This window comes from Nycticebus coucang, chromosome 1 (assembly GCF_027406575.1).
Source record: "Nycticebus coucang isolate mNycCou1 chromosome 1, mNycCou1.pri, whole genome shotgun sequence".
Classification (NCBI taxonomy): domain Eukaryota; kingdom Metazoa; phylum Chordata; class Mammalia; order Primates; family Lorisidae; genus Nycticebus; species Nycticebus coucang.
In genome coordinates, this window is record NC_069780.1 from 85,741,201 (window position 1) to 85,766,864 (window position 25,664).

Genomic DNA, 25,664 nt, shown 5'->3' on the forward strand with positions numbered 1-25,664 from the left:
GGGCTGCGGGCTCCTCCCGCAGGAGATAACTGTCAGCGCGCGAGGCGGCGGCGGCCCGGCTCAGTCATATGACCGGCAGCCGGCCGCCCCAGCGCCCAGCAGAGTTACTCAGCCGCAGCGGCCCCGCGCTCCCGCAAGGCTGGGCGGCCGCGCCGCCGCGATGGCCCCGCCGCCGCGGCCGCCGCCCCCGGCTGCGCGCTGAGCCGGCGGCCCCCCAAGCTCCGCGGCCGGAGCTGCTGCTGCGGCGGCAGCATCATGGCCCCAACCCTGCTCCAGAAGCTCTTCAACAAAAGGGGCAGCGGCGGCAGCCCCGCGTCGGCGTCTGCCCAGGGCAGGGCTCCCAAGGAAGGACCCGCCTTTAGGTAAGGGGGCGCCGAGGGGGCAAGTCTGGCGCGGGACCGGAGTTGGCTTCGGTGCTCGTCGCGGAAGGGAAGGAGGGGAGCGGGCCGCCCGGGACGTCGCTGCCCATCGCCGGCACCCGGTCTCGAGGCTTGTCATCGTGGACGCGCCTGCTCCGCGTGTGCCTCCCGACCCTCTGTGACCCTGAGCCCCCCTTCTTTCCTCGCTTTCTTCCTCTCCTCCACAACTCAGGGTCCTTCCCTATTCCTGAGAGTTGGCTTGTGTTCCTTGGGGCTCCCGGCGTGCGCTGTGCTGGGCTCCGGAGGTGGGGGATCCGCCGTGGGTTGGGGTGAGCCCCTTCCGGGCACAGCCGCCTGGGCGCCTCTGCGGGCCCTGCAAAGCAGTCAGCTGTCATTTTGAGGGCAGCACCAACCTATTGTGTACGTGACAGTATTTCGAAGTTGGGAAGGAGCAACAGCTATGAAGAAGGCATCTTTCTTCTTTCTTGCCATTAATGACAAGCTCTCAAACGGATGAATGAAAGTATGTAATTTCCACATCATTTGGAAGGTGGATGCTGCATGATGTGTGAAAAGGGCGAGTAAAATGCTTTTATGAAATTTCTGAAATTTCTGTTTAACCAAGCTGATGTGTACATTTAGTACATTTGACCTCCTGAACACATACTCTTGCGGATGGATAGCACTTACTGAGGATTTATTGTCTTAAATGCTTTATGTTCATTTCTCTCCTTTCCCCAACTAGCAGTGAGGTAGGTGCTAGTATAATTCCCATTTTACAGGTGAGGAAACTTAAAAATCAGAGAACTTAAGCATCTTGCTCCAGATCCACAGCTGTAAGTGGCAGAGCCTGCGTTTTGACCACAGAATCTAGTCTTTAAAATCCCTATGCTATTCTGCTTTCTAGGGCTAACTTTGAAAAGATGCCCTAAAATGTCCTTAATTGCTTTTCCACAGACCTTATGGTTGAGACATTGGTTTATCTGCCTTTACCAGTTTTTCAGCAATTTTTTTTATTATCTACTCCCAACTCCAACGCTCTGTTACGTGGTTTTTGGCCCAGATGTCTAGCAAAAACGGGTCTAGACCTAGTATAATAAATCCTTTTAAAAGTTTCAAATGAAACTTTGAAATAATTTTGGATTAAGTTTTATGTTTTAGATTTTGCTTTTCTTGAATTCCTTTCATTTAAAACAGTTTCTCAATATAGTAATATGAAAATTGAATAACCAGTAATTTTTTTGTGATGTGTATGTGTTTGAAAGGTAAGTTGTGAGGACTTGAAACTACCCTGGTTAAATTCTCATGTTTCCTTTAGGCTGACTGAATCCTTATAATTTGAGTAGGGAATTCTATGCCTTTCACAACTCTGAGTACTGGTGATGCCGCGTACCTTCTCAGAATGGTAGAATTACTGCAGACCCAGGGTGTGTAATTTCTTCCCTTTCCTCCCCGTAACCCAGATTCCATCAAGAGTACAAAGACCTGGAGCAAAGGGGCCATGTGTGTCACAGGTGTCTCTAGTTTGGCAGTCCAAGGACGTTAAAAGCCATTTTAATGCTGGTGGAGACGGTGGAGTTACACTGTTTTTTGTTCCTTGCCCAGTTGCCCACCACCACTTCTATCTACAAATTTAATTGTGTGTGTTTTGAACAAAAATGGTGGCTATATTTAGGGTCTGGCTGTATTAGGGAAATTGAGTCCCACTTTGTGGGAACACAAGTGTGGTGTTCTGACTTCCCATTGGTGTATAATGAAGAACAGAAAATTGTGCCAATTGCTAGGTTTTTCTTGACCTCATTAGGATTTTTTACAAGTTTTTGAGGTGGATATTTTAGGAGAATTTTGGGAATTTCAGTTGATGAGAGCGTCTTTGAATAGTGTCCCTGATAGGGGTCACCATGGGAAAGGGGGTGAAGTAGCAGCTGTCAGCAAAGATGCGGAAGATGAGAACAAATCAAGCATTGCTGGTTGGGTTAAGAAAGGACGCCTAAACAAGTCTTTCCTTTTGATCTCTTCACCTCAACTAACTCTTACATGCTATGGAGCCCTCTTGGGCAGAGCCTCCTGGAAAATTTTCCTCACCTAAAAAAATTATGACCCTGTGTTCCTTCTTAATCCAGATTTTACCAAACAAGAGCTGGTGTGTGCCTTTTGGAGGAAGGGAGTTCCTCAGACAGGCTGCTGGTTGCCCTCAAAAAACGCACTTCGTAGTTGAGTAGGTTTCTAGAAGTTAAGGTAAAACCCTTATTTTAAAAATCAAGTATTCCTAATATGAATTTATGTTCTTTAGGGCATTTAAATACAGGATGTAACCTGTAGATCTGAGGCTTCAGGTAGACTTTTGGTGCAGTTTTGTAATGTATATTGGGGAAATATAAACCAAAGTAAGATCCAGAGTTTTCTGTTTTAAAGTTTGTGGAAGCCTTTTATGTATTCCCTGTTTGCATGATGAACTATTCTCTAGTTAACTTTAAGTTTCTCTCCTCTTCTCCAATCGTTTTGGCCTTGGTATCACTCTGTTTACTCTTGTGCACTTCCTAGTCCCTTTTCTGGGTTTCTTGTTCTCTGCTTCCTCCAACTTTCACATAGTATATTAGAAAGGAATTTTGTTGTCTAATGTAAGTAGCCTGTATCACAGGTCATTTTCAGGCCTTCATGCTTCCTGGTATTTCATCTAAACAGAGATTTATTGCAGTTTTTAAGAGTCCTTATTTCCTTTAGGATCTGGACAAAAAGCCCTTTTCATAGTGTTGAGAAAAGAGGTTGCTAGGAAAACAGAAAAGGAATCAGAAGAGATTGAATTTACATGTTTGGGGGAAGAAGTCAGGAGCACTATATGAACTTTGTAAAGCTTAAATCCCATTTAAGGTTATAAAATTTCATTGTAGTTTTTGAAATTTGAGAAAGTTCTCTATGTGTTGCTCTTCAGAATGCTTTTCACTTTTAATTAGTTGATATGAGTTTATGTCTGAATCAGTTAGGACCAAAAATGATTTGTAAAGTGACTCAAGTCAGAAAAAGATTTAGGTTCTTGGTTATCCTGGATTTAAGGCCTGTATTTTTACATAGGAGTTTTTATTTATTTTATTTTTTAGAGACTTTTTTTTGCACTCAGTAGAGCTCACAGCAACCTCCAGCTCTTGGGCTTAGGCAATTCTCTTGCCTCAGCCTCCCAAGTAGCTCGGACTACAGGCGCCTGTCACAATGCCCAGCTATTTTTTTGTTGCAGTTTGGCTAGAACCAGGTTCGAACCCACCATCCTCTGTATATGGGGCGGCCCTACTCACTGAGCCATAGGCGCCGTGCATACATAGGAGTTTTTAAAAACCAAGATTTGCCTGTTGACTTACACGTGTGGTCTAAGTTTGAAGCATTATCTTAAGGTTTTTGTTTTTTAAATGTCTCTGATAAATGAATAGGTCAGTGTTCCCCTAAAATATGTGTAGAGCAGGGAGGTAGAAAGGATCATGTGCTATCAGTTGTTTTGTTTTGGCCCTGTTAAATGAAATGAGTAACCAACCATACATATCACCTGGGGTATAAGGAGTAAATGGAAGCATCGCAGCTGCTTGCTAGCTGGTGCAGGAGTCCTCAAACTCTTTAAACAGTGGGCCAGTTCACTGTCCCTAAGACCGAGGACCAGACTATAGTTTTAAAAAAAAACAAACTATGAACAAATTCCTGTGCACACTGCACATATCTTATTTTGAAGTAAAAAAAACAGGAACAAATACAGTCACACCGCCTCATGTGGCCCGTGGGCTGTAGTTTGAGGACCTCTTCTTCCTCCAAGTCCTGAATACCTAGGGCCGAGTGGCCTAGTTAGTGTTAATCTTCATTGTTGTGTTAGAATAAATTTAAGTAATCTGTTTGAGGGTTAGTATAAATATAATGTAATCCACTTATCATCTTAATCAAATAGCATCTGATGCCCACGTGCTTGTGGCTTGGTGCTCTGGCTGTACAAATTCAGGTAGCACACCTATGGTCTGACCTGCTGGAGTTTATAATCTGAAGGACAACAGATTGTACACTAATAAACAGCAGACAACACACTGGCAACTCTAACAGATAAATGAAACACTGGGAAAGAGTAGATTTTTACATTAAGTACAGAATTAAGAAATCACTGGCTGTCCTCATACTTGGAGTGACTGAGGCAGGACTGTGATTTTTTTTCTTTTCCCTTACAGGGAGGAAAATCACAGGTTCTTCCTCCTCTCCCACTGTCAGGTTCTGAGATGCATTTGTAGTGAGATTTTTTCTGAGGTAAGATAGAGAATATTCTGGGGGAAAAATGTGTTTTTTAATGTACCTACTCTTTTTTTTTTTTTTTTTTTTAAGAGACAGAGTCTCAACTTTGTTGCCCTCGGTAGAGTGCTGTGGTGTCACAGCTCACAGCAACCTCCAGCTCTTGGGCTTAGCTGATTCTCTTGCCTCAACCTCCAGAGTAGCTGGGACTATAGGCGCCCAGCACAGCGCCTGGCTATTTTTTGTTGTTTTTTGCAATTTGGCTGGGCCGGGCTCAAACCCGCCACCCTTGGTACATGGGGCTAGCGCCCCACTCACTGAGGCACAGGCGCCACCCATTCTCACTCATTTTTAATCCCCCAAACATAAGACATACAACAGATAGCAGTTTTGATCTCTTTTTACTACTTTCTAGTGGTCTTTCTCTAGATTTTCTTGCCTGCTCCTCTAGATCTTCTGGCATACTCCTCACATCTTATCACTTTGGAAGGTTATTTGTTGTTTTTCACAGAGGTGAAGGAGGGAACTTTTCCATCTAATGAAGTGGGTTCTTTTGAAAGCACTTGGAAGACAAATTGAGGAGGCCTTTGATTTAGTCTTGCCACGTACGTTGATGTGAGACCAAACAAGACTCTTCATTTCTCTAGTCCTCAGTTTTGTCATTTGTAAAATGGCATCAGGCCTGTGTAATGGAGTTGTGAAGAGGTAATCAAATGAGTCTAAAAATCTTTTGAAAGGGATGAAATGGAAGAAAATGATCATGGGTGTACGAGGGTTAGCAACATGGTACACCAATATTAACAGTGCTTGCCAAGAGGTGAGTGAAAATTTTCTCTTATTCTTTTGTGTCTTTTTTTTTACCCCCCTTGGTATTTTTGGTTTTGTTCTAATGAATTCGTGTTGCTTTTGTGATTTTAATTGTTTTAAATTATTTAAATATTCCTAGAGTATTATTTTAAATAAAATATTCTTTACAGTATTTTACACTGTGAGGTTATAGACTGAAGATAATGTTTATGGAGAAACCTGATTTAAATAAGACCTCTTCACACAATATTTTCTCTTTGTTAAAATATCTGATGGCTGTTATGAAAAATAATGTTTGTTGTTTGAAGACCGAATGTCACTGTAAACTTTAGGAGGCCAGATTAATTAGTGATGCTAATCATTATAGACAATATGTATGTGCAGAAGTTTTACTTGTTGAGCAAGGTCACTGCATCACCCAAGCCTCAAGGTCCAATGTAGTTTTCTGGGGGACTCAGCACAGTAAAGGAGCTGCATGGAGGTTTCAAGTTTTATTAGACATATGTTTAGAAAAGACTGACACAGCCCTTTGGATTTTGAGGGAACTTGGATAAGAGGCCTGGATTAGAGGTTTTAAAGCTAAAACATGTATTGTAATTTTAAGTTCTGCCCTGTGAATTTGTCACGCTATATGCTGCTTTTTGACTTAGTAGGTGGTATGAAGAGGCCAGGACATGTGGTCTTTCAATGAACAGAGCGTATAGGTCCTAAGAGAGCAAGGGCTTTTGCTGTTGTTGCTTTAGGTTGTGTTTCTAATGGTTTGCTTATGAGGTCAGCTTTATGAAGTTACTTTGCCTTTGTGTTTCCTTGGCAAAGGAAGTTGTAAAAGATTGTCCTTGCGCTCATGAAATACTTTGGCTGCCAGCGGGAACTCCTGGCGGGTGAATCTGATTTAGGAACTGGTAATGTGCTTTTTCTTCAGCCACTGTTTTTCTTGGTGTGGGCGAAAGGAACAAATGTTTTCTACTGATTGTACAAGTCCCTTGCCTAGTGTGAATTGTTGGGACTGGACTATGAGATCATGTACTTGGCTGTAAAAGTAAGTCTTTCCTCTGAGTATGAATGTTGAAATATTTGGTGAGTTCCTACTTACCAACAGTTCTTTATCTCAGGTTTGTGAAAACAGATTCTTATATAAAAGAGAAAAAAACAGGATGGGCTTTTCCAGCTAACTAGGCATGTAATAGTGATTTCCCTCAACCCCACCCCATCTGTAAATGGAACATCCATGACTCACTTCTCATGGCCACACAGGCACTTTTGTAAGCAGCGCTTGAATGGGAGGGTGGGATGGGGATGGACGTGATGGGCTGGCATCCCACTTCTGTTCAGCCAGAATCTATCCAGCTGCCTTTATAATGGACTTATGAAAAGGACAATGTACCTTCTCATGCATCATGCTAATAATTTGTTTATTTTTGCACTTTCTGCTTGTGTCAGAAGAACACAATATATTAAGTGCCGTTTTATTGTTGTATAATGTTGTGGATAAGTGTTGTATGGCAGGGTTCTCCTTCCCTTACATAAGATTTTAGTATTTACATGAATCTGGATCCCTGATTATCCTATTCTTCTTTCCTGAGCCGTACATCTTTCACTTCTGGGTGCATTTTGAATATTTTTCTAGTTATATGTCCCTGTAAAGTTGCTTACTTTATGCTCTAGAACCTGTGTCCACCACATTGCTGGACATGTATTGCTTTATAAAGATGATTTTATCACCACATCTAAGACTTTTTAATCATAAAGAAGAGCATTTCAGTATTTGATTTATATCTTGAAGTAAATGATGGGTGATGGGTTATCTACTGATTTCTAATTGAAAATGACAACCAATTCATGCAAAGTGCCCAAGTGAGAGAGGACACTGGGGCAGTAGAAATTCATCTTTAAATAGCTGAGGGGGATAGATCTCAAAGCCATGTATCTGGTGGGGACCTCCACCCAATTCCCAGTGAGGGCAGTTGCATGTTGTCATGGCAACTCTTTTTCCTTCACAAGTTGAAGACAAGTTAGTCGTTAACCTGCACATTCCTCAAGAAATGAAACAGGTGTTGATTTAGGATGTGTTAGGAAGAAGCAACAAAATCACCAGTTTAATCAGTTCTGCCTTTAACACCTTATAAATATTTCAGACTGCCAACTTTCTCTCTTTCGTGTGCCCAGAAAATTGGACATTCTCTTTTTTCTGTCTTAACAATCAAAACCTTAGAGCAGGAGTCCTCAAACTGCGGCCTGCGGGCCACATGAGGCAATGTGATTGTGTTTGTTCCCGTTTTATTTTTTTACTTCAAAATAAGATATGTGCAGTGTGCATAGGAATTTGTTCATAGTTTTTTCTTTTAAATTATAGCCCGGCCCTCCAACAGTCTGAGGGACAGTGAGTTGGCCCCCTGTTTAAAAAGTTTGAGGACGCCTGCCTTAGAAGTTACGGGGGAGGAAAAGTATGTTTCTTTTCAATTAATTAAAATTATCCTCCTTTGGGCAGTGCCTGTGGCTCAAAGAAGTAGGACACTGGTCCCATATGCCAGAGGTGGCGGTTTCAAACCCAGCCCTGGCCAAAAACTGCAAAAAAAAAAAAAAAACCAAACAAACAAAAAAAATCATCCTCCTTTTACTCAAGTTTTTTTATTTTATGAAGTGTAATTGAGAAATAGTAACAAGAATATTTTTTAAATTTGATGCTCTAAACTAGATCTTCTAAATTTAAAGCATACGTTTGAAAATAACTGAAGGAAACAAGAAAACGGTACATACAGGGTTAGAACATGACTGTGAGAGTTCTGCTAAATTCTAAGCGTCATTGGTCTGTAGTGCTCAATGCAGTGCTTGGTAAGAAGTTAGCATTTAAGGAACACGTGTGAAATGAATGAATGAATTTAAGAGTTTTGAAAACTGATAATCCTTAAAGAGTCTCTAGTATTCCAGAATCTGATCCTCTTAAAATGTTAATGTTTTTGGTAGGAAATTGCCTTTCTTGATGTTTCTGACATGTATTATGACATTTTTATAAAGGAATGTTGTTATAAACAACTCAAATGAGATTTTCTTCTTTCCACTTCTTTATTGAATTGCATTTCTGGTATCAAAATGAAAGGGCAAAAGTGCTCCAAGGAGTGAATGATATGTCACCCCTCCAAAAAAAACTTACAAAAAGACATTTGTTTAAATAGAATACCTGAGACCCAACTATAAAATCCCACAGCTGTCAGAAATTACCTACTGAAAAGTTATTTAATTTAAATATCTATAAAGCTATGAAATGGTTAGCTGTAGGTTGATAATGTAGAAACTTGTTGTGTATACTTTTTAGAGTCATTTGAATTCTTAGATGGCTTGGTAAAACATTAGTTTTAGGTTGAAATAAGCAAATCAGTTCTCTCAAATTTAAGATAATGGTACACCTAATTAGGAAAATAATTGGTGTTCTGAAGCCTGCAATATTGTTTTTGCATGTTACATGAAATTAAGTGCTTTAGAAAAATGATAGAATCATCCCTGCTTTCCAGGGATGATTTTTTTCTGTTTGAGAAAATAATTTAAAAATAGGTTAATGAATCTGACATGTTCTTTAAGAAGAGTTTGCCAGACTAACATATCATTAATGGTGGCCTCCATGTGTGAGGAAGCGAGCTAAGAGTAAACATTTTCCCCAGTCATATCAGGCAATGACTGTTTGCTTTAGAATGGTACATTGACTAAGTTAGTTGCTAGGGCAGGAGAAAGTGGCAGGAACTACTGGCCCTGAGCAAAGGGCAAAAATGGACCCCTGGTAGCTACTCGGTTTTTTCCAAGTGTGCAGGCTCTGTAGAGGACTCTGAACACCAGCAGCTGGTTCCTGCTATGAGATTGTTATATATTGCTTAGTGCCATGTGTATCTGAAAAAATGTTTAAAAATGAAATTATGGTTTGATTTTGAGATTATTAATTTCTAACATTACCTGGTTAGAAATAAATGTCAAGTACGTGAAATAAAAGCCTTTCATTCACTTCACACCAGTAATACCTCTTCCCTAAGGCTACCATTTATCGAACCAGTTTCTTTTCTATCATTATAGAAATATTCTATGCAAATACAAAAAAAATTCTCTTTTCTTCACACCAAATGGCAGTTTTGTATAAATTTCATTTTGCTAGAAGTAACCTTGTATTCTTTTGAATAAATTCAGGTATACTTAATCCAGTAGTTCTCAAATCTGCCTAGATGTTAAAGTCACCTAGAGAGGCTGCCCAGATTGCTCCCTCAGGGATCTTGATTTAATTGGTTTCAGCTGGTGTTTTGTGGGTCTGTCTTTATGAAACCTTCCCCAGGTTAGTATGTAGTTAAAGGCATGAGCCACTCTTATCCAAGGTTCTGCTTTCTGCAGTCAATCTCAGTCTAAAAATATTATGTGGAAGATTCCAGAAATAATTCGTAAGTTATAAGTTGTGCAGCATTCTGCATAGAGTGATGAAATTTCTGTTCTGCACTTTTTCTCACCATGTAGGCATTTTATCATCTCACATAATCACAAGGAAAAGAAGGGTGAGTATAGTACAAGATATTTTCAGAAAGACACTACATTAATGCAACCTTTATTACAGTATATTGTCATGTGTAATTGTTACATTTTATTATTAATCTGTTACTGTGCCTAATTTATAAATTAAACTCTATTATAGATATGTATGCATAGGAAAAAATGTGTACATAGGGTCCTCCCACTTTGGCCTCCTAGAAGTGCTAGGATTGTAAGTATAAGCCACATCTCCGGGCCTGAAAACTGTAGAATGTTTGTTATGTTAAATGGGAAAAAAACGCAACACCAATTGGTATTTATAAGCTGCACATTTTCGTTAATACTGTTTATTCAACTGTGTGACCAGAACTAGCACAAAAACAAAAATAATGAGCAGTTAATGTGATAGGGTAATGAGATTGTAGGTAAATATCCTTTTTTAAAAAAATATTTTCTTGGCTCGGCCCCTGTAGCTTAGTGGCTAAGGGTGCCAGCCACATGCACCAGACATGGCAGGTTCGAATCCAGCCCGGGTCTGCCAAACAACAATGACAAGTGCAACCAAAAAATAGCTGGGCGTTGTGGCAGGTGCCTGAGGCAAGGGAATTGCTTAAGCCGAAGAGGTGGAGGTTGCTGTGAGCTGTGATGCCAGGGCATTCTAAAAGGGGGACAAAGTGAGACTCTGTCTCAAAAATTTTTTTCTTGCCATAATAAAATTGTGAAGGCAAAAATAAGAATTAGGAAGAAAAACAAAATTCTTCTATAATGCAAATAGATATTTGCATAGATTTTAAAGAAGTATTTTCTTATTGTAAATCTCATTAATTAGTGGAAACATAATTATAGAATATATATATATAAATGGATTCCATGAAATCTTTTAAGATGCCTGTAAATTCTTGGCCACTCAAGAATTTTAAGAGTGGCCAGGCACAGTGGCTTATGCCTGTAGGCTTAGTGCTTTGAGAAGCTGAGGCAGGAGGATGGATTGAGGCCAGGAGTTGAAGGCCACCAAAAGCAACATGAGCGCCCATCTCTACAAAAAAAAACAGAAAACTTAGCCGGGCAGCATGGTGTATACCTTAGCCAGTTACTCAGGAGACTGAGGCGGGAGGATTGCTTGAGCCCAAGGATTTCTAGTTGCATTGAGTAGATGACCACTGTGCTGTAGCCCGGGTGACAGAGAACGACCTTGCCTCAAAATAAAAAATAAAAAAAAAAAAAAAGGAAAGAAAAAAAAGAAAAGAATTTTAAGGGACACCCCTTTAACACTTGCAGAAAATAATATCATGTGCTGACCACTGTGCCAAATTCTCTTACTTAAATCATCTCACTCATGTTCCAGTTACCTTTTGAGAATGGATATTTTTAGTAGCCAATTTATAGATTATAAATTTATAATTTATAGATGAAAATTATTTGAGGCTTGCTTGGGATTATTGAGTGGCTAACTAGTGGCACTGGGAGTTCAAACTCAAGTCAGTTCTTTACTAATACATGATCTCTATTCTCTCTCTGCAGATTAATGTTTTAGGTACCTAACATTGAGATTCTGTGGTAGATTCTGTGGGGTTTATAAGAAAGTCTGACATCTAAGTAGTATTTCTAGGCAGTTTACAGTTACTTATGCAAATAATTGGTATTACGAGTGAAAAACTAATTGGTAACACAAAGCAGTAGGTCAGGACCAAGACTCAAAGTCCAGTGAGGTGAAAGAAAGAAGTGACGGAGGACTACTTAGTCTGGGATTAGTCAGGGGAGACTTTGCAGAGGACATAGGATCTGATGGAGTAAAATTCCTTACAAGTATTACTGAACTAATAAAGACTGTGCTGATTTCCTTGAAATAAGAGTGTTCCTATGAGGCAAGATATATTGGAAGCAGATTATGCAGGCTTTGCAAGCATTATTAATTTTAAATTTCAGTGACCCTAAGGTGTAGTCAGGAGGGGTTTCCAATCTATGCTTTGAGGGTTACTAGAAAGAGTAGGAACTTTGTTACAGATTTACATTTTTATTTTTTATTTATTTATTTTTGTTGTTGAGACAGGGTCCCACCCTATGCCCCTGAGCAGAGTGCAGTGGGCCTGGTAGCTCACCACAACCTCAGACTCAGGCTGCGGGCACCCCGCTGCCTCAGCCTCTGGAAGCTGCTGGGATTACAGGCGCTCACTGCGGTGCCCGGCTGGGTTTTTCCATTTTTTTCATTAGTTGGGGTCTCACTGTCGCTCAGACGAGTCTTGAACTCCTGAGCTCAAGCGATTCTCCCTCCTCAGCCTCCCACGGTGCTGGGATTACAGGCGTGAGCCACCACACATTTTTAAATTAAAATCTGGCTCTCCTACTTGCAACGTATGTAGGGTGCACTATTCGTTCAAAATGAATTTTCTTCATCTGTAAAATAGGTTGTCTGAAGACTGTAGATGATACGTGTTAATTCTACTAATCGGTAGTGACTCTTACAACTCTCAGAGGCTTAAAAATACTATCTGTCTTTGCCTCTAGCGGCTTCTCTGTTTTAATTTCTTCTCTGGATGATCTTAGATTGTAGGGAAATGGTAATTAGCTTGGTTTTACCAAAAGGTAGAGCTCCGTCTCTGAATGCAGTGAAGAGCCACTGTGATTTTGAACAGTGGATGGGTGAAGCAGCTTGCTCAGGTACCTTAACTTAAATTTGGGGGCTGGGATCCAAATCAGTGATGATGCCAGCAAGCAGAATGTAATCTGTGTTCCCCAGTCTTCTTTTTCCCCTACCCCAGACCTCTCTTATCTCTAAAGGGAGAAAACAAAACTGATTAAGCCCGTAACATCACGCTCCCACTTTTAGGGCTGGCTTCCCAGCCTGTGGCAAAATCCATGCTTGGAAAACCTATCAAAAATAGGTTGACCAGTAACACTACCTTCAATTCAACTCCAAAAAGTAATACATAGATAACATCTCTTAAAATGTGTATGCATTTTTTGGTACCCTCTGAAATTCTTTTTATATCTCAGAAGCTGCTTTTTCCCCTCTCTAAATAGTTTCCTGATAGTTCTTCTGCTTCTTTTGATTGATTTTGTAAGCATTTGTGGAGAGCCGGTTGTGGTTGCATCCTCGAATTCCAGACTTACTCCAAGGACAGGAGTTTGTGTTCCAAGGCTCTAATTCAGTTACTTACAATTGTTACATTTTTATAAACAGAAAGGGTGGTAGTGAGGACAGGGAGAAAGAGGGAGAGGTATTTATATCAGAAGGTAGAAAAAAAGAAAAGCTCCAGTTGTCTAATAATCTTATCCTTCAAAGTGCTAAATACTGTTTCTAATTGCATGGGGGTGCTAGTGTAGCTCAAGTGCCAAGGGAAGTGTGCAGCCTCTGCTTGCTCCGGCGTAAGCTATTAAAAGCAGTCTAGTTCCATGCACGTGCATATCCACACTTCAGATTTGTTCATCATTGTGTCTTCCTTCCACACGTCCAGGTTGAGTTGGACTTTGCTCTGACAGCTGATTAGTGTGTCACGCTGCTCTTCAGTTTACTCCAGCAGAGAATTGAGTTTTACACCTTGGACTGTTAAAGTCAATATTGTGTTTAACCCAGCAGTAGCAAGGCAAGTTGTCTTGAGCTTCCTTTGACCTGCTTGAATGCTTAATGTAGTTAAGAGGAGGATTCTTTTCAGAATTATGTCAAGATTAGCAATTGATTGTCAAAATTGTTGTAGCCCAGTCACTAGACCATAATGAGTAACTTCCTGACGATGAAGTATTGCTATACTGTGTCATACCTTTGCTCTCTCTCCATTTTATTTTATCTTATTTATTTATTTTTGAGACAGCCTAACTCTGTGGCCCTGAGTGCAGAGGTGTCAGAGCTCGCAGCAACTTCAAACTCTTGGGCTCAAGAGATCCTCTTGCTTCAGCCTCCCAAGTAGCTGGGACTACAGACGCTTGCCACAATGCCCAGCTAGTTTTTCTATTTTTAATAGAGACTGAGTCTCACTCTTGCTCAGTCTGGTCTCCAACTCCTGAGCTGAGGTGATCTACCCGCCTCAGCCTCCCAGAGCGCTGGGATTACAGGCGTGAGCCACTGCGCCCAGCTTCTCCCTCTCTCCATGTATTTTAGAAACTTTTCTTTTTTTTTTTTTTTTTTTTTTTTTTAATTAAATCATAGCTGTGTACATTAATGCAATCATGGGGCACCATGCACTGGTTTTATATACAATTTGAAATATTTTCATCACACTGGTTAACATAGCCTTCCTGGTATTTTCTTAGTTATTGTGTTAAGACATTTACATTCTACATTTAGTAAGTTTCACATGTACCCTTATAAGATGCACCATAGGTGTGGTCCCACCAATTACCCTCCCTCCTCCCCCATTCCCCTCTTCTTCTTTTCCCCTTTCCCCATATTCTTAGGTTATAATTGGGTTATAGCTTTCATAAGAAAGCTATAAATTAGTTTCATAGTAGGGCTGCGTACATTGGATACTTTTTCTTCCATTCCTGAGATACTTTGCTAAGAAGAATATGTTCCAGCTCCATCCATGTAAACATGAAAGAGGTAAAGTCTCCATCTTTCTTTAAGGCTGCATAATCCATGGTATACATGTACCACAATTTATTAATCCATTCGTGGGTTGATGGGCACTTGGGCTTCTTCCATGATTTAGCAATTATGAATTGGGCTGCAATAAATATTCTGGTACAAATTTCTTTGTTATAAAGTGATTTTTGGTCTTCTGGGTATATACCTAGTACAGGAATTGTCAGATCGAATGGCAGGTCTATTTTTAGATCTCCAAGTGTTCTCCAAACATCTTTCCAAAAGGAACGTATTAGTTTGCATTCCCACCAGCAGTGCAGAAGTGTTCACACTTCTCCACATCCACGCCAACATCTCTGGTTTTGGGATTTTGTGATATGGGCTAATCTTACTGGAGTTAGATGATATCTCAAAGTAGTTTTGATTTGCATTTCTCTGATGATTAAGGATGATGAGCATTTTTTCATATGTCTGTAGGCCGTGCGCCTGTCTTCTTCAGAGAAGTTTCTCTTCAAGTCCCTTGCCCACCCTGAGATGGGATCACTTGTAGAGAGATTTCTGTGTGGTCTGTGGAGGCAGGGGGAGGAACTTGTTTGACTTACATTGAGGCACTAGGTGGCCTAAAATCGTCACAGCTGGAATTCTCCACCTGATCCCCTTTAGTTCTAGAGCTTGGTCCAGTTTAGCTTACTGGGAGTTGAGGCTGAGATTTGCATCAAAGTTTACAAGTAACTAAGGGCTTATTATGTCTTCCATTGCTTTCTCTTCCTTAGGGACCTAACTGGTATCAATGAGGAAATGTACCCAAGGCTTATTTCAGAGGAAAACTGGACAGGATGTGAAAGTGGGTGAGGGAATTATAAGCAAAAAGAATAAATAGTAAAAATACTTAGTAATATATAAAATAACTTCAAGATTCTGATCCTGAGTAAATTGGGTATTACAATTAGTGGAAATAGGGACGTTATAATGAGAAGTGATTTGTTTGTTTGTTTATCAATTTATTTATTTTGAGACAGAGCCTCACTTTCATCGCCCTTGGTAGGGTGTCGTGGTGTCATAACTCACAGAAACCTCAAACTCTTCCGTTCAAGTGATCCTGTTGTCTTAGCCTCTCAAGTAGCTGGGACGATAGGCGCCAGCCACAACACCTGGCTATTTTTAGAGACGGGGTCTCACTTTTGCTCAGGGTGGTCTTGAACTCCTGAGCTCAGATAATTCAGCGGCCCCTGCCTCCCAGAGAGAAGTGATGTTTAAATAAGGAATATCTACATTTGATTTTATACATGTTGAATTTGAGTAGTAATGTTCGTAGGCCATAGTTGTCAGTGGAGACATTAAACCAGTGTTTTTCAACCTTTTTTTATCTTAGGGCACACTTGAACCTATAGTTATGTGGCACACTTAAATTATGTTGATCAAAAAAAAGTTTATAAAAAGTTAAAAGAATATGTAACTGTGCTTTGAAACTTCTTTCAAAAATAATCTTTAAAAAAAATTTTCATGGCACATTTAAGATCCTCTCACAGCACACCTCTGTACGATGGCCACAGTGGTTGAAAATCACTGCCTTAAACCAGTATTTGCCAGGAAACCTATCCCTTGCTTTTTAAAGATGTTTCTTTTTCTGTTTCTTCCCCCAAAATTACTTCTGTCAAAATTCTGTTCTTCTCCCAGACTCAGTTTAGATGCCACCACGATTGTCTTTGCTGGTTACCCCAAATGGGCATGCTGGCCCCTCTGAACTACCTAGCAGTTACCACTCTCTATGAGCTGTTTTTCTATTTATTCAAACATTTGATCAGATTATACCTTGAAAGCAAGGAACATTATATCTTCCTGTTGTACATAGTGTAATACCAATTATAGTACATGAGTAGGGGCATGGTAAATGTTTAAACACATTTATTTGGATCTTTTTGTCAGGTACTAACCACTACTTGAAGAAATGCGAATTTGGTTGGGCGTGGTGGCGCATGCCTGTAATCCTAGTATTCTGGGAGGCCCAGGCCCTGGATTGCTTGAGCTCTGGAGCTAACGACCAGCCGGAGCAAGAGAGACACCAGCTCTACTAAATGGAAAAACTAGCCAGAAGTTGTGGTGGCTGCCTGTAGTCCCAGCTACTTGAGAAGCTGAGGCAAGAGGATCTCTTGAGCCCAAGAGTTTATTTGAGGTTGCTGTGAGCTATGATGATACTATGGCGTTCTGCTCCAGGGCTTCAGAGTGAGACTCTGTCTCAAAAAAGACAAAAAAGAAATATTTATTAGCCAATGTATAAAATTCCTCTTTTTTAAAACATAAATTTGTCTATTTGAAGCTTTAAAATATTTTCCATCATTTCAGGATTTAACAAATAAGTGCGTTTATGCTATCCATGCCTCTTACTGTGCTTACCAACCCTTTTTGTTATCTTTTTCCAGTTATCTAACTTTTTTAAACAAAGGGGTTATCTAACTTTTTTTTTTTTTTTTTTTTTTTAAACAAAGTCTCCCTCTATTGCCCAGGCTGGAGTGCAGTGGTGCCATTATAGCTCACTGAAAATTCCTGGGCTGCAGTGATCCTCCTGCCTTAGCCTCCGGAGTAGTAGAGACTATAGGAGTGTGCTAATATTCTAGGCTGACTTTTTTACCTTTTGTAGAGGTCTTGCTAATTTGTTTTTTTTTAAACTTCAGAGACTCACCTCTATAGATATTTTATTATTTTCTGTACCAGTTCCAGTTTAAATTTTTGAAATTCACTGTAAGAAATGGCATTTTATTAGGAATGTACCTCTTTATGTCTGAAAGCAAGATAATTTTCATTTTGTTTCTGACATCATATCTGATTGACTCGGCATTTTATGGGCTCCTCCATTCTCCCAGCTGACATCTGTCTTTGATAAATTCTGTGGAACAAAACTTTGGTTCTGGGTAGCTTGAACATCATTTTTACCTCAACCAGTCTAACCTTGCCTTGGCTGAAACTCATTTGTCATTTACCCGTTCACAGAACTTTGAAAAAGCTTACTGTTTGTTTCCTTTACACGGGCATTATCATGGTGAAGAATGTTTACTGCCATCTATAGATACAGTCCCATCCCTGGCCAATTCTCTCGTCAAGATTAGCTATGAAAATGTCAAATTCAGTCTTTATACGCATCACTGAAAAGACCACTCTGTTTATATTTCTTCTCCAGAGAAATGTTTATCTGTCCTTTTGTTTTCTGGACCTAATCCAATTCTCTATCCAAGACAAATATTCTACTGTTTTCACGCTGCTTTATCCTCATAAAAACAAGTGACCAAATACCTATGTACTAATGCGGTTCATATAGGAAAAATGTTAATTGCATAGGAGATTAATATGAATAAAAGAATACTTGTTTTGGTTTCTCATGGCCAAAGTTAAAAAACAGATTTTTAAAGCGCATAGATCATTTGAAGGAGCTCTCAGATGCTCATTTCTCCCATTTGAGTTCTTGTGGATATCAGTTTTGATATAAATTAACCAACTAGGAGTTGAAAATATTTCACTCATAATTTATACTTGTATTATACTTACAGTAATGAAAGTTGACAGTGGTTTTTATTTTCCAAAGAATATAGCTTACAGCCTTTGCCACCTTTATTCTATGAGATATAGGCAGTTCCTGGGTTACAAATGAGATAGATTCTGTAGGTTTGTCCTCAAGTTGAGTGTGTGAGTAAGTTGAAACAGATACATTTATCTATTAGCTGTAATAGGTCCTGTTCATAAGTGTGAGTCAAATGTCAGCCAGGTAATTTGTAACTCTGGGGACTTACTGTAATAGCCTTCATTCATAAGCATGAATTGTAAATACGTCAGTTATTTGTAACTTGGGGATTGCCTGTATTTGTTCCCTTTTCCTAAAAATGTAGTGACAAATTAAGCAGAGTTAAGTATTGCAATTTTAATTTAGAGTTTCTTTTTCATTAAGATTTTTTGTGATTCCCTCTTAATAATCCTGTACCTTTAATTTGCCACTTTAATTGACTAAAGTGAAATAATTTCTTGGTGGGGGTAAGGACAGGAAACAGAAGAGATTATATTCTGAGTCTCTCTTGCTTTGGGGGGCCTTAAAGTTTCTTTTAATCCCCTAGTCTTTGATTTTTTTCGTTTTTATACCCAGGCAGAACAACCTGTGACTCCAGGCAGCTGCAGTGGTCTGGCAAGGGGAGGATTGTGGATTGGAAGGTCTCACATTTAGCTGCCGTTGAGAAAGTTCAGAATATTCCCTGCCCCCATGAGTGCATTTAGCCAGAGGTCCTTTTAATTGAATCATTTCTGTAACTTGGCAAAAACAAAGGAAGATTTGTCTAGCCTATGAAACATAGTGGTGACAGTTTCAGAGCAGAAACAAGCTGTGCACGTGGAGATTCAGGATGCTGGAGTTGGGACTACATGGTCTACAAAGCAGTTTCCTCCTTGTTTACTAAAACTTGGGGTTTCTAAAAATTTTATTTATGTATTTATTTTTTAATTTTTGGAGACAGAGTCTTACTCTGTGGCCCTGAGTAGAGTGCTGTAGTGTCATAGCTCACAGCAACCTCAAACTCTTAGGGTTCAAGTGATGGGTCTTCTTGCCTCAGCCTCCCAGGTGGCTGGGACTATGGGTGTCTGCCACAATGCCAGGCTAGTTTTTTCATTTTTAGAGTCCTCTGACAGTTGGAAGCCCTCGCTGTAGCGCCCACACATGCCAGGGGACTAGACAGCTCTGCTTTCTCAGGCTTGTCTGTTGCACCAAGGATCCTGTCCTGCAGAATTGTGATTGTCTGTCCTTGACTCTTACCATTCCCTGGCGAGGACAGAGATGATCACGTGTTGTTCGCTGCAGGCTACGGCACCTGGCGAGTATGGGCACGAGACAAACGTTTGAATAAAGGAATAAGCAAAGGCCTTCTTAGCTTACGTGTACACTTGCGTCTTTGGCGTTGGGTTTTCTTTCCTTTTGTGAAGTTCTTTTTTTCTTTTATTTGGGGCTTAGTAGATGAATAATTTCAGTAGAGAAGAAAGGATAGAAAAGACCATCTCCTAGATAACTTAGGTTTTTTTATTGAGGCTTTTGGAGCTGTAATATATTATTGCTCAGTGTAGTTTATTCTCCTTTGTCAAGAGGCTGTGAATACGGACAGGACTCTTGAAAAGTTACTGTATTCTTGAAGAAAAAGGTCAAGTGGGTTCCACACGGAACAGGCTAGCCTCAGTTGGAATGCCCAGGTTGATGTTGGCCACAAGTCTGGATTTAATCTAAAAATTGCGAAAGCCTCCCTGCCCCCAGTGTTCTAAAGCACGCTCAGGGGATTTCCTGACCCTCAGCTTTGTTGGTAATCAGGTGTGCTGTGGCCGAAAGGGAGTAGTAGAAGCCACTTGACTTTTTCACCTTACATGTTCTTCTTTAGTCAAGAATGAAAACAATGTGGAAGGAAAAGCTGATGTGAGAGTAGAATAGTTCCTGACTAAAAGGAATGAGAGTCTGTTTTTTTCCACCTCCAGGGCTGGTGGTGACCAAGCCGAGGCCTGGCCGTGGTGGAGGTGTGTGTTCCAGGTGAAGTAACACTTTCCCTACAGGGATAGCGGGGGAGGGATCTGCTGTGCTGCTTGATTCTTCTGTTCAAAGACTGTAGAAGTTTGGAGAGTAGAAGAGTGAGACTAGGGATTCGTGGCTGTAGAATCGATCATATTTCCAAGGGGCAGTAGGGAAAGGCACAGATTTTCTATTCCCCAAACTGGACTTTCACAGCTATGCCCCCGATCCTTTGCCCCTCAACCTCAGAGTCCCTAAAAAGGCTTTGTGTGTTATATGTAGGTGTATGTATATCTGCAAAACAGCGGGCTCATACCATTCAGAAAAGATTTTCTCATGGCTAACATGCTATGTTATGAAGGACAGCTTATTCATTTATTTGATAGAACAGTGCCTGTAAGCTAACTTGTGTTTTATAGTGTGGCCAGGTACACTGAGCATCCTTTATAATAATGTTTCTGATATGTGCTCTGAGCTCTAAAACTGGCAACTGATAGGACCTTAGACAGTAAGTGTTCACTCAAAAGCAGTTGGCCTTTTCCATATTCCAGGTGTGGTGAATTGCTAGCATACAAGAATGAATAAGCTGTACCCCTGTCTTTGCAGAGTTCAGTTCATGTTATTCCCTGTTGTTCTGTTGTAACGTGTATAGGTTCAGCATACCTGATCCAAAAATCCAAAATGCTCCAAAATCTGAAACTTTCTGAGGCCCGACATGAGGCTGCTAGTAGAAAGTTTCATACCTTATGTGATGGGTCACAGTCAAAATGCAGTCAAAACCCTGTCTCATTTACCTCTTTCATGTTCACACAGATGGAGCTGGAACATATTCTTCTTAGTAAAGTATCTCAAGAATGGAAGAAAAAGTATCCAATGTACTCAGCCCTACTATGAAACTAATTTATGGCTTTCATATGAAAGCTATAACCCAGTTATAACCTAAGAATATGGGGAAGGGGAGAGGGAGGGAAGGGAGGGAGGGGTGAGGATGGGCAGAGAGAGGGTAATTACACCTGGGGGATTACACCTGTGGTGCATCTTACCAAGGGTACATGTGAAATTTAGTAAATGTAGACTATAAATGTCTTAACACAATAACTAAGAAAATGCCAGGAAGGCTATGTTAACCAGTATGATGAAAATATGTCAAATGGTCTATAAAACCAGTGTATGGTGCCCCATGATCGCATTAATGTACACAGCTACGATTTAATAAAAAAATCCCACTTCACATTAAATTCAAAAAATTCTAATAGTACCCCTCCAAAAAATAAATAACACGTTGCTATGAAAAAAAAAAAAAAAACCCTGTTTCATGCACAAAATACTAAAAATGTTGTATAAAATTTCCTTCAGGCTATGCGTATAAAGTGTGTATTAATCACAAATGAACTTTGTGTTTCAGTTAGGGTCCCATCCCTGAGATACCTCGTTATGTATTTTGCATATGTTACAAACTTCAAAACAATCCAGAATTGGAAATAGTACTGGTCCCAAGTGTTTTGAATAAGGGACACTTAACCTGTATACCAAAAAGTAGACAAGAAACCTTAACAGAAGTACTCAATAAAGCTTTATTAAATGAATCGAGGTTGCTCAGCTTGGCAGATTCCTTTATTTTTTATTTTTTCTTCATTTAGCACTTTTTTACATTTTTATCTGTTTGGAGAGTTAGATACGTAATACATATTTTTAAATTGTTTATATATTTGTGTTCACAATCTTTTCCGTTCTCATTGTCTTACCATTTTGTCTGCAGGTGATTTTCTAAAATTTAATACCAGTTTATCCTAATTAGAATTTAGTTAGCGGTTTCGTGAAGCCCTAACCCAAGGCAGTGGAGAGGTGGGCAGGCGGGGGTGGGTGGTGGGTGGGTGGGGAGCAGCAGCACTAAATGAGAAGGTGGACTTTTCTGGTGGCAGTTTGTGGTTTCTCCCTCAGGCAGGATTGCTTCCAGTCTCCTCTCTTAGTTTTTATTTTTAGTGTCCACAAACATGCTAAGCTGTTTCTTCTGCGCCGAGAACCCTTAAAGAGTTTTCATGTTGGTATGTGTGTGATAACTGGGAATTCTAGCAGTTTTAACCAGCCACTGCTGACATGCAGGAGTTCTCCTTTGGAATGCAGCTGCTTTCTGCAAGCTCACAGGGCACATAACGCCCCGCTGCCCAGACTGCCTGCACGATGTCAGAGATGGACCTCTGTGCTGGCTTTCCTGCATGTTCTCTGCATTCTGCAGAATAGTAAATAAGGGTTATATATGTCAGTAGGCTCGAGCGCAACCCATGCCTTGTACAGGAGGCTTGAAAATAGGTAGGAGGTGACAGTGGTTGGGGCAGCTGACACCAGGAGCAGCGGCAGTACGGAGGAGAAACAGTAAGCAGTGAGGAGCAGAGCTCAGGCCCTGTCTTGGCTTTTTCTTGGCCTATGAGAAGGAAAACTTTTTTGTGTAGGAGAAGGCAAAGGTGAGTGTGGGTATAGCTCAGGTGAGCAAATGTTTACTGAGTGCTTTTGATACACCAAGCTCTGTGCTAGTTTCTGGAAACAAATGGAGGAATGAGATACGGTCTACTTTCAGGGAGCTTACAGATGAGTAGAGGAAATGTTCACCAAAAGAAACATTGGGCACTAAGTACAATCCTTGTTATTTACAGATTCTGTGTTTGTAAATTCACCTACTCGCTGAAATTTATTTATAACCCCCAAGTCATTACTTTAGCATTTTTAGAGTCATTCATGGACATGTGCCGAGTGGCAAAATGTGCAGGTCACCCGACACACATTCTTAGGTGAGGCCAAACGGGTGTCCCTTTCACAGTAAATCTAGTGCTGTGGGGGGTTTTTGTTTGTTTGATTTTTTTCATTCTTGCATGTTCGTGATGATTTTGATGTTCAAAATGGCCCCAAGTATAGTGCTGAAGTGCTGTTTGGAGCTAAAGAAGCAAGACGCCTTACAGAGAGTGTGTTGGACGGGCTTTGTTTGCGCGTGAGTTGTAGGGCTGTTAGCTCTGAGTTCAGTCAGTGAAGCAGCAGTGTACCTGAAATAGGGTATCTCTAAACAAAAACACACATAAGGCAAGGTTATGTATTAATCAGTTGACTGAAAAGGTTGTGACCAGAGGTTGCAAGAACCTAATCCTGTATTTCCCCGTAGAAACAGTTGTTCAGTGTTCACTAATTTGGTGTTCTCAGCAACTTTATAAAACATAACAACTTCATATATTGAAAATGGACTGTACAGTGGAAGTACTGTGCAGAACTCAGGTAAACGGCTGGCTTTATCTTTCTTTTTGTAGACAGTCTTTCACCCTGGGTAGAGTGCTTGGGGCATCATCATAGTTTACAGCAACTTTAAACTCCTGGGCGCAAGTGATGCGCCTGCCTTAGCCTCCTGAGTAGTTGGGTCTACAGGTATGTGGGGTAGCTCTATTTTAAAATGGGTCTTGGGGCCAGTTTATTTGAAGGATGGATGAGGTAGGGAATCAAACTGATGACTCATAGGGCTTGAAAGATAAAGAAGTGAAGTCAGAAGGGGTTTGATAAAGGAAGTTATCAAGAAAAAGACTGGGAGATTATTCAAGTCAGAGGGCAGGCGTGGAGGGAATAAGATAGTTGCAAGGATAGAAGGTTTTAGTCAAACTCTTACTGGAAAATGGGGTGGGGGTACAAATAAAAGCAATTAAAGGAGTCAAAGAATAGCATATTTGTTCATGGTTAAGACCATTCCCAGGGAAAGTGGACCTCAAAAGGGATGCATTAGTGATGTTTAGGTTGGAGGCCCAGAGAGGAAGCAAAGCCACGAGTGCAGCCGTGTGTGGGTGTCTCCAGAGACTGCAAGGGCCCTGAGACACATCCAGGAATCTTAAAAGTTCAAGTGCAAGAGCAGGTATGAAGAGGCTTATGCAAAGTGTCAAATGAGTGGTGAGTTTCTTTACTGTGTAGAATACAAAGTACTTTTTCAGTTTACAAGCTCTACCCCATTTGGGGGGAGGGACACAGAGTAAGAATCAACAAGATTTGTTTATCTAGTAGGTTTCTGGAGAGGAGGGGAAGAAGAAAGTGAATAGTCAAGAGTTGCTCCACTGTTGACTAATTGCTGTGAGACGCTTTTTCTTCTACAGAGAGGTAGTCCACCTTGTATTTCCAGAGTTCTCTTTGTTATCTCACAGTTCTTCAATTTTCAGTTCCCCTATTATGTGATTTTCATTATTATGGCACTTAAGATTGGTGAATAGGCATACTTACGGCTCGGTAAATAGAGGTAACGATTCCTCTCAGTTCTGCTTGTGTGGGGGTTGGGGAGATGGGGCAGCTTCCTCTTGACTGTCTTCAGGGTTTCACTGACAGCTCCACATGCTCAGATCGTAGCTTTCCAAATGTTTTCAGGGGCCGCTGGTTTAGGTTTTGTACCTTTTCTCATTGGCCATCGTGATTGGGGTTTGGAAATGGAACAGAGGTAAATCATATACATACACCACCATTGTAATTTCATGCAAAGAGTTTCCTAGAATTGTGCTGCCCAGTTCAATGAACATCAGCCACACGTAGCTGGTGGGCCCTTGAAATGTTGGCTAGTCTGAGCTCGGGACCTGCAGCTCAGTGGTTAGGGCACCAGCCACATACACCAAGGCTGGTGGCTTCGAACCTGACTTGGGCTTGATGACTACAACAAAAAAATAGCCGGGTGTTGCAGCAGACGCCTGTAGTCCCAGCTACTTGGGAGGCTGAGGCAAACAGAATCGCTTAAGCACAAGAGTTTGAGGTTGCTGTGAGCTGTGATGGTGAGAGCGCTCTACAGAGGGGCAATATAGTGAGACTCTGTCTCAAAAAACAAACAGAAGAAATGTTGGCTAGTCTGAATGGAGATGTTCTCTAAGTATAAAACTCACATCAATTTTCTAAGACAAAGTAAAAAAAAGTATTTCATTAATAATTTTCAACATTGATAACATTTTGAAGTAAGATTTTATTTATGTTGGATTAAATAAATAAAATTCATTCACTTGTTTCTTGCTATTTAAAATCTGGGTACTGGAACATTTAAAATTATATGTGTGGCTCACATTATGTTTTGGTGGACAGCATTGTTCTCTTTGAAGTATTCCTTTGTATTTGTAGGAAATAATTTGAAAATGATTGTATTAAATAATATACTTCTAAAGATCAAATTCTTGGGCCCAGTTGTATTAGTAGTGTCCTCAAAGTTGCTAGTAAATGTGAATGTAAAAAAATTACTGTCATGGATACTAAGCATTCCCTCTTCTAAGAAAATGTCTCCCAAAGAAGTTTATTCATTTTCCTTGGAAATTCTTTAGTAATAAATACAGTGCAAACATTCATGACAATCCTACTGGAAGAACTGATATTACTTGGGTTTTGGGAGAATCAAATACTCTCAGATTTTCAATTGTATAATTATTTTTCAAAAGGAAGTCTGAATCTATGTCACATCAAGCCATGATATAAAGAGGTTTTGTTGTCCCCAAGAGATTGACTATTTTCAGAACTTAGGTGAACAGCTATTTGCAAGGCAGCCTTACTAAATATGACAGAAAAGAGGTTCATTTAAAAGAATCTAATTTAAGACCACTTACCAAGTGTCTCTTCTCTGTTCAGTGTTAACTGCATAAGCAAAACACAAATTAAAGATGTGGTCCATGTCTTTAAAAGTCTATCATCTAGCTCAGAAATTCCTCATGGACAT

At 40.3% G+C, this 25,664-nt stretch overlaps 1 protein-coding gene across 4 annotated transcripts in view; it reads left to right on the forward strand.

The window, feature by feature from the left end:
• The first annotated feature begins 36 nt into the window (after positions 1–36).
• FNIP2 (folliculin interacting protein 2) overlaps positions 37–25,664 on the forward strand; it is a 135,992-nt gene continuing 110,364 nt past the window's right edge. For 2 of the 4 annotated variants that reach the window (XM_053583550.1, XM_053583577.1), the window contains exon 1: positions 37–362. In XM_053583550.1, the coding sequence (XP_053439525.1) occupies positions 256–362 (107 nt within the window). In that variant the 5' untranslated portion in view covers positions 37–255. Of the gene's footprint in view, positions 363–771; positions 883–19,961; positions 19,985–25,664 lie in introns of those variants that run through there. The other 2 variants (XM_053583585.1, XM_053583570.1) reach the window with 2 other exon arrangements.